Source organism: Lactuca serriola, chromosome 8 (assembly GCF_051521515.1).
Source record: "Lactuca serriola cultivar US96UC23 chromosome 8, Lser_US96UC23_V15, whole genome shotgun sequence".
NCBI lineage: Eukaryota > Viridiplantae > Streptophyta > Magnoliopsida > Asterales > Asteraceae > Lactuca > Lactuca serriola.
In genome coordinates, this window is record NC_136415.1 from 89,067,489 (window position 1) to 89,076,908 (window position 9,420).

General features: G+C 33.6%; 1 protein-coding gene and 1 long non-coding RNA gene across 3 annotated transcripts; both read right to left on the reverse strand.

The window, feature by feature from the left end:
- Positions 1–446: 446 nt before the first annotated feature.
- On the reverse strand, positions 447–2,600 carry LOC145069622 (uncharacterized). The gene is made up of 3 exons (XR_013689578.1): positions 1,596–2,600; positions 1,436–1,508; positions 447–1,330 (listed from the first exon to the last, which is right to left on the reverse strand). It is a non-coding gene; the product is annotated as an uncharacterized LOC145069622 (long non-coding RNA).
- Positions 2,601–5,756: 3,156 nt separating this feature from the next.
- LOC145070851 (uncharacterized) lies at positions 5,757–7,706 on the reverse strand. 2 transcript variants are annotated; one of them, XM_079017808.1, is made up of 5 exons: positions 7,419–7,706; positions 7,196–7,310; positions 6,986–7,100; positions 6,779–6,893; positions 5,757–6,663 (listed from the first exon to the last, which is right to left on the reverse strand). In XM_079017808.1, the coding sequence occupies exons 2-5, from the start codon at positions 7,294–7,296 to the stop codon at positions 5,975–5,977; spliced, it is 1,020 nt and encodes a 339-aa protein (XP_078873934.1). In that variant the 5' UTR covers positions 7,297–7,310; positions 7,419–7,706; the 3' UTR covers positions 5,757–5,974. The 2 variants fall into 2 exon arrangements, with proteins under 2 accessions (XP_078873934.1, XP_078873933.1); XM_079017807.1 differs by lacking the exon at positions 7,419–7,706 and having other exon boundaries at positions 7,196–7,411.
- Positions 7,707–9,420: the final 1,714 nt, after the last annotated feature.

A 9,420-nucleotide genomic window follows, 5' to 3' on the forward strand; every position in this document is an offset into this window, starting at 1 on the left:
ATTATTTATAACAATCATCTTATGAGGGTTAAATGCAATAAAAAGTATAAATGAACCCTTTCATTCTTTACTTTGTCACGGGATCGACTATTTGAACATATTAGACATGTAAAAATTCCACCTTCGTGCCCTTGCCCTTGCTTTATATGCTTCTTTACCTGCAAATCTGTTTATCAAGATTAAAGGTCAATTATGGAAAAAGTAAAATAAAACTACAGATAATATGAGAGTACTAAATTCTAAACTAACCAACTTCTTCCCCTTAACAATAACACGATCTTGAGAGCGAATGACACGTTTAATACCCTGTCTTTTCCCCTAATAATCATTACCTAATCCATCAGCAAAAAAGTAATGTAAAGAGTGCTAATTATTATTATTATTATTATTATTATATATTAAAATTATCTATTGTTAGCTATAGTAATTTTAGTTTTCTAGCGGTGTATGAGCTTCTGAGCTGCTTTCCATCCCACTGTGTACCAAAATCTGAAATGAACATTCAAGAAGATGTTATACAGTGTCTTAATAAAATAAGGAAAATATAGAAAGAGTGAAAGTAGGATGCTACTTATTGTATTTAGCCCTACAAGAATCTGTAACATCAAATTGCAAATATTACAGATTTAGGTTATGCGAAAATTAACCCAAGGGTAAATCCGTAAATATATCCAGGTAATGAGCTCACACCCTCTTTATGAGACCTTAATACCAATTGTGTTGCACTGTTGTTTGTGTAAAGGATAAAAGCATACATCAGTAACCTAATTTACAATGAAATTGTTAAATTTTTATAAAGTGATTCAATAAATTATTGCAATGTTGCCACCCAATTTCGTGTGCCTTTTTATGATGGTTAAGGGTTTTTAATCACATACATTGAGATAAGATGCTACAATTGCACATAGGTATCAGAAAAAAGATGTGAAAAATAACTTGAGGATAAAATGACTAAAAACTAAAAAGTAATATGTTTTTTAAGCTAAATAGGAATTTTTTATAATTCAATGATGTTTAGTTGGAACTTGGAACTATTTATGTTGAATATTGCTACATTGAGAATCTATGATTCAAGAATGTTATTCAAATAAGTGGTAGAGTTTGAAAAAGTCAAATGCATGGACTTTTCTCATAAAAGGTTGTAATAATCTATTTAACCTTATCTTCCAAAACATCAAGGAAAATCAAATTTGTTTTTTTTTTTCTTTTGTTGCAACAAAATTGATTCATTGTTCCCTGATGAATAGTAATTGTGAGATAAATATAAATATAATCTAAATTAAGAATTTGTAAAGCATAGTACCTGAACCCCAGTATCCTTCATAAGCATCTACATTGCAATTTATAATAAAATTTTATATTATTAAACAAACAACTCTAAAGGGTAAAATAGTAAACTCCAATGGAGGGAGAGAGAGAGATAGTTAGGTGAAACCTGACTAATGAGGTCCTATGCAGCTGCAGAAACTAACGGTTTTGAAGGAAACTTCAAATCTACTTGGCTTGTCCTGCAAAATTGAGTCCAACAATCTGTATCAGATATATGACATGACAAACAATTTTTGTTTAGAACAGTTTCTGAACATATTACATACCTTGGAAGATATTTTACGCCAACCTATGGCTGATAACCTTTTCATGGAACAAAGCTTGGAAACTGGTACTTTCCCATGCAAAATATGAAATATGAAGACAACGACTTATGACTTTACCTAGAAGTGAGGTTATCAGGCCATATGCAAATACATCGGTTAATTTGTTTCCATATTCATATTGAAAAATACCAATTGTAAATCAAAATCTTCGATAATGTTAACTAAGTACAAATTAACAAAAAATTCTAACGACACGAAAGCATATTCCTGAAATTCAATCTGTTTTCTCGAATAATTTCAAGGAAAACAAAGGAAGATTGGAAAACACGACGAACCTGAGCGAGATTGGTAACTGCTGCTGCGTAAGAATTCGGCCCTCTTTCATGCTGATTGCGAATCACTCTCATCAACAACCAAAGGCAGAAAGGAGACGAAATGGGGGAGACGAAATTGGGAAAATTGCAAAAGGGGATACCTTGGTGTGTATTACTACTTCCTGTGATGACGGTAGCGAGAATTTGAGCGAACATATGTAGAAAAAGGTGGGGATGTGCGCCTATTATTCACCCATCATTCCGGCCGGTCGAACCATCTCTGCCGCCGGCCTCACCTGCTCCCCTCCCTGGTGCAATGGCAGTAGTTGTTGGTGTCGAACAACTAAGTAAGAGACAAACCCTAGAATATGAGAAAAAAGAAACCGACTCCACAAATGTGAATTTTCCATTTCTCCTGCCCGTTGTCCTCAATTATAATCACATACCTGAGATTAGCTGCACCGATCGGAAAATGAAGCAGATCGTAGGCGCTTATGTAGATAGATGAAGGAAATATAGGAGGTGAAGCGGTGGGCAGTAGGGATCGGAATTGCAGAAGAATAAAATTAAAGGTATAGGATCAAACGCATGTCAACCGGTGTCAGAAACAAAAACGGAAGGAAGATGCACGTGTATAGGAAAAAAGGTGATTGTACGGGTGGGAGGCTTAAAGGTTAGCTGTGTAACAGGAGTAGGAAACGGCTGAAAAAAACAAAGACAAGAAGAGGATAATAGAAGGGGAAATTTTGACAAAAATACTGTAGCTAACAATAGATAATTTTAATATATATATATATATATATATATATATATATATATATATATATATATATATATATATATATATATATATGTACAAACTCATTTGTATATCCTTTCTAGATCTAATATGAGCTTACACAAATTTATTTACTCATTGTGTTTTTGAATTTACATGATGATTCACTAGATCTTTTCTAATTCTGCACATGTCATCATAATCAACACCACTACAAGTTTTACACTAGATGTCTATATAATAATTCGTTATACAAGTATGACATACTTTCTTTTTCGTCATTAAACAATAAAAATAGTTGAGAAAATGGATGGACCATAAAATGATGATGTGAAGTGGGTGGGAGCCTTATCAATATAAATAAATAAATAAAATATTATAAAATGATACAAAATCTTTTTATTTAAGGTGAGAACAATTGTCAAATAAAACGAGAACGGAAGTAGGAATGATTATTTAAAATTTTCAAAAACACCAAAGTAGGGATGATTATTTAATATTTTCAAAAAAACACACTACATTAACAATTCTAAGTAAATTACAAGGACCATCTTTGAAATTACTATATTATTTATTTGTTTTTGTTTACCTACATGTGTACTTCAAACAAGAAAATGGGCATTTATTATCCATTTAATATAAGCCACTAACCTTAACGTAAATATACACATGTTGAGACACTTAATTCAGACCATGGTTCTAAAAGACAGGTTAATGCTTGTCAGGCGTGGAGTTGTCGTTACGAAAATGTTGAATATGAGTTTGTTAGGCATGACACCAAAAATAATGTGTCAAAGCGTGCCTTATCATGTTGTGGCAAGAGTTTTTTTTGAAGGCGCAAGTTTTTTCTGTTTTTTCTGATCAGACCTAAAACAATTGAGTTTTTGTTAATTTTTTCATATAAAGTGTTAATATAACATTTCGAAAAACATGATATATTTGATATAAATTTATGATTATGTAATTATTTATTTTTAATATATATAAATCGTCTACTTCTGAAAAATATCATGGCTCGTCAAGACTCATCATGGCTTGATGTTTGACCTTGCCGGCCAAACCATGTCTCACGACATTTAGAACTCAGATTTGGACAATACAATGTAAAAAAAAAAAAAAAAAAAAACAAACAAACAAAACAAAAAATTTGTTGAGAGTGAGATTTGAATTGACACCCAATTTAGACAAAATCCTTTATCAAACGCTTAAGACTAATTTTACCATGTCATTATTTGATTATATCATTGAACTTCGTTAATAATATCATTGTTTTTTAGGTGAACAATAATAGTAAAAAAATATTTTTATACTAATACAAAAAAAAAAAAAAAAAAAAAAAAAAAAAAAAAAAAGAGCAACTGCACGAGACCCCTCGGACTTTAGCAAACTTGGTGTTAAAATGCTAATGTTCTAAAGGAATAAATAAATTGGGATAGTCTTAGGGCCTGTTTAATATAGGGTATAACCAATTGACATGTTTGATAAGGATTAGAAAATGAAGGACTCGTCCAACACGAGGATTCGGTCCAAGTTTTTCTACTGTTTCGGTCATTTCTTTGCAATCGACGGACTGGGAATAAAAGTTGATACTTCCCATTTTGCCCTACTATTTTTTTTCATGCCCTGTATTAATTGGTTTTCTTGAATTTAGTTATGGAGTAATAATGGTCAATTGTAAAGTGTAAAGCTTGAATTTGTGTTAGAGATATTTTAAACTCATGCAAGTTGTCATTGCTTGGGAAAGAAGGCGGCAATGGTGGCAAGAGGAAGAGGAAGATGATGATGAGTGGCTGATCGAGAAAAAATATTTGGTTGATTCTTTGTTACAAATTTAAATGGTTGGAGATAGAGAAATGTCATGGTGTTGGGCGATGAGATCATCAATTCATCCCTTTACTCATATCAAGCCAATGATCCAAACAAAAGTTGTAAATCTTTAATTTATTTATTTTTTACTGTAGGTTGAATGTGTTTATAAAAAAAACTGTAATGTTATAAATTAAATGGTAAATCATAAAGGAATTATTATAAAAATGTTGTATGAGGGTAATGTAGTCATTTTACATAGTCAGTTAGATGCAAAATCAAACAATAAGTTTTAGTCAGAAGTTAACTTAGTCAGAACTTCTAACTCAGTCAGTTTTTAAGTCAGTCAACTCTAACCCAATTAGCAATTAGCAAACGACCCTTTAGTGACTGTCATACCCCAAATATGAAATCATTATTGTGGTAGTCTTTGTGACTGAAATACCGCCGATTTGTGACTGAAATACCACCGAATAGGAATGGAATGAAATTGGTAGTTTTGTGACAATAATACCAACGGAACTGTATTAGCAATAGCCTTGGTGGTGAATTACTACTCTTTGAGATGTGCATGGAATGTTTTGAGAAACATGATAAGTTACATTTTGTTATACAATGATTTTTATAATGTGATCCAAGTTTTACGAAAATGGTTTTATTCATTATTATTGTATGTGTTATTAATGTGTTTTTAGGAACTAAAGTAGTTAGTAGTCAAGGTCTTTTGGAAATAAAGGAAATGACAATAGTCACTTTTGTATATCAGTAAGCATATAGTGTAATATTGATCTTTGGATTATTAACTTTTAAAGACTTGATGTTTAAAATATACTATGTAACTATTGTATAATATTTTATAAAAAGGAAAAAGTTGGGTATATTTTTGGTATTAAACTATGGGTGTTACAAATTACATATGCGGTTTCTATTCGAATCTTATTTTAATTATGGTTCGGGTTCAGTTCCAACAAGTATTTTGATCTCCTAATTGTTAGAGTCTAGAACCTGAACAAAAAAATCGAAAACCGAATTTATGAATGTGGAGGAACAAAAAACCAAACCGAATTATATATTTGGTTCTCAATCAGTCGCGGTTCAAACATGTATTTTGCTGGCTCCTAATTGTTAGGGTTTGGAATTTGATTCATTCGAACCCAAACCGAAAACACAAGAACCAAATTTATGGATATGAAGGAACCAAAAATCAAATCCGTTCTATATTTTGCTCACACTGTATTGACCTCTAAAATGGATTTGGAAATATTAGGACAAATCATGGAACCACTTTTTAATTCAAGGCACAACCTTTACACATCTATGAATGCGCTACTTTGACTTGTTATAGACTCGTAAAAGAAAAAGCAATTTTAGGACTCTTTTTTAACACTTTAAAACACAATTACTCATGCATAATCAAGATTTCTACTAATATTTTTTCTCAAAATTGGCAAAAGTAAATAAAATAAAACCAAAAAAATTATCTACAGACCTCTTCTTTTCTGGTTGATATCAGGCTCTAATTGCCACCAACGCCTCCCACCGTCTCCACCAGCGTTATTAACCGCCGCCGCCGCCGCCTTCCGCTTCCTAACATCCGCCGCCAAGTTCTCAACATGTTCACCCTCTGAATTCAACGGGAAGAAAGAGAACTCCTTCTTCTGACCCGAGTCAACATCATTGACCAAAGTCAAACCTTTTCCGCATCCGTAGCTACTGGAAACAAGACCCAATCTTAGCGATAAATCACATTCAACCGGAGACGATGGTGGTTGTTGTTCTTCACCAACGGTTTTATTTAGATTAAACCCAGAGAAATTCGTAAACGGAAGCGGCAAACGCTCATGACCCGTTTGGAAAACCGGTTTTCCGACGATTATCCGGTTTGAATCTTCATGGGTCGTCTGAAATCCCGCTATCGGGTTTCGAGGTTGAAAATGGACGCCATAGTATAATGGGTACACCGAAGATGAAGCTACAGAAGCTTGATTTTCCATTAATGGTGGATAAAACGAGGGACCAGAAGTGGAAATTTGTATTTGATTTCGAGTGTCGATAGTTTTGGGCGATTTAGCATCAGGAGCTTGGTTTCTTGGGCTTAAATAGCTTCGGGTGTTGCTGTTTCTTTGGCTTCTTGATGTTCTTTCAGGAACACATCCAAGATTAAGTGCCGCTGAACACCATCAATCAAGAACACAATAAAAATCTCATCTTTTTTTGTCTTTTAAACTAAAAAACCATGAAAAAGGAAATGAATTTTTTCGAAAAGTAAGGAGAAATATGTGTACCTTCAACGCAAGGGGGCAAGAATTCACCGGTTTCGATGCTTTCATCTTTCCTGATTATGGTGTTAATGGCGTCATTTACTCGGTCCCATAGTGTATCAGGGTCAATGTATTCAGCCTGATTAATTTGTTAACAGTTTTGAATCAGAATCAAACAATAAACAAATGATTGATAATGATGGATAATAAGAAGAGATGTATGGATTTTACCTCTGAATTAGCTTTTGAGTACATGATTTCCTCTGATTTCAAAACAACAAGAGGCAATTTCTCTTGCCATTCTCTGTTCTTCTTGGTAGAAGTACTGTGATTTTCATGTACGACCCTGATCAAACACATGTTGTGCATTATTAGTAACATCTCAAACAAAGACCAAACAATCAAATAATCAAATAATCAAATAATCGAAACCCAATTTACCTAAAAATCTGCTGAATGATTGAACCTCTAATGGATTGATGACGATCACTGTGCCAAGATCTCCTCACGCATTCATATGGTCTTGGCCCAGGTCTTGGCATCTTCTACAATCAACCTAAAAATCGAAAGCTTTTCAAATGAAAAAGCAAGCAAATACAGCCCTAAATAATTAACAAAAAGTGAGAGAAAAGAAGAAAAACAGAGAACTGAGAAGAAACCCCACCCTCACAAGCATAGAAATTGAAAGGGGCCACAAAGACGCCATTGATAGCGATTGAAGTTTCGAATTCACTACCAACCAAATCGTATGTGTGGAGTGGGGAGGTGGATTAAGAATTGTCACGCATAAGGATGACACTGTCAAGGACAGCTTTTGCTTCTGGTTTGTCAATTTATCATAGAAATGGAAGAAGGAATCTTTTTTCCCAAGATCTTATCGTTACATTTTGATCAAACAGTGACGTTTGTTGGGTCTTTTTCTTGGGCAATGATCGACAAACATGTCGTCTATTTGGTACGAACCCAAGTGTCTTTCCATTGATTTTTATGGTACAATCATTGGTCCTACATTGTTGGGGTTAACAATTTTACTGTTTAAAGAGGAGCGTTTGTTTTGTGGTATCTATGAACTGATAGATATCTTTTCTTTTCAAGGTTAAAACGGTCATATTCAAACTTATAATCTTACGTTACCCTAGACAAGAGCTAGACATGCTTGAATAAGGTATCGTGGTGGTGGAACCACATGGCTTCATTATTGTTGTGTATAACTGGATATAATTAGTAGGTACAACTAGATTAGTAGTGTATTTTTAATTTAAAATTATATCTATTTTATTTAGAATAAAAGTAAATTTACTTTACAACATTTTTTATATGATAATGTTAGTTACATACATATACATGATGGATAATCTTTTAAGTGTCTTTTTTTTATGTTTTTCTTTTCATAGTGTCATCATGTCCATGAGACTATGATATCAACATTCAAGCTAAAAAAAAATGTGTTTTGTAAGAGCATTGGGTGTGGGTAATAAGGTGCAACACCAAGTTGTGTCACCTCACTTGCCACATAAACAAATGATATTATAACACCAAGTGGGGAAATGGACAACAAGATGCAACACCAACTTTTTGAAAATAAATATTTTTATTTTTGTATTTTTTTTACTATTTCGTTTTTTTTTTTACTTTTTTTTGTTTTTTTGTCTTTTTGCGTTTTTTAATAACTAATATATTTTTTATAAAACATATAATTTAAAAAAAAAAAAGACATAATATTTAAAATCTAAAATTCCGATTACAATTAAAAAAACATAATTTTAAACCTAAATTAATAACTAAAATACGATTCAAATTACTACTAAAACCACACACCAATCCAAATTAACCCAAATATTTTTTCTAATTTGTTCCTTCATCGCTTGTAGCACCGCTAGATCAGCAGACGCCAAACCTTCTTTGCTAGTCCGAAGAATTGACAATTGATGTGTCATTAATTCTCTATCTTTCTGCTCCTGTTTCTCCCGTGCCTGCCTTTCAAAGAACTCCAAATGACGACGTTTCAACTCATTTTTTTCTTTTACTAATAAATTGTGTTCGTTGAATTTCACTCTCATTTTCGCTGCCTCTTTTGCTCTCGTCTCCACCTCCTCCGCATGTCTTGTAGCACGCCTCGCTTTGTCGCGTCCGGGCGATCGTCGTGGAGGGGATATCTCTTGGATATCATCCGGAATTTCATCGCCATCGGCATTAGGTCGATGTGAGTCCGTGCGTCCGACACGTCGACCGAGCTAGAATTGCGAGACCTTTTGGATTGAACCTCCGACGATGTAAACATTTTATTCCACTTTGGATCCACTCGTAACAACTCCCATGATTTTTCAAAGTCAAAAACATGACTAATTTCGACCCGATATTGTTCCTTAGCAGCTTTGAACAAATCGAAGTCGTTGGTTCTGCTTTGTTGTTGCGCCTCTAGCCGGTTGTAAATACCGTTAATTTGTTGGACCGCTTAGTTATTTGACCTCATTTGCTGCTTAACATGTCATTGTTGCGATACGGGTTTTTTTTTTTAAAATAGTGTGAAACTTGTCGAGCACCACCCCCCAATAAGCTCCTTTTTTTCATTCCATTTCCGTGAACTTCGTCTTTTGAAGTAGCACACCATGCCGCCGTCAAAGCGTATTCCTCCTCCAGTGTCCACCATTGTGGAACGTCTGCAT

Bases quoted from the DNA above. Each gene is read 5' to 3' on its own strand.
- LOC145070851 (XM_079017808.1), bottom strand. From the start codon at position 7,296: ATGCCAAGACCTGGGCCAAGACCATATGAATGCGTGAGGAGATCTTGG. The intron at 7,101-7,195 runs GTAAATTGGGTT...GTGTTTGATCAG, and splicing joins ATCATTCAGCAGATTTTTAG to GGTCGTACATGAAAATCACA. The intron at 6,664-6,778 runs GTACACATATTT...GATGGTGTTCAG, and splicing joins CTTGCCCCCTTGCGTTGAAG to CGGCACTTAATCTTGGATGT.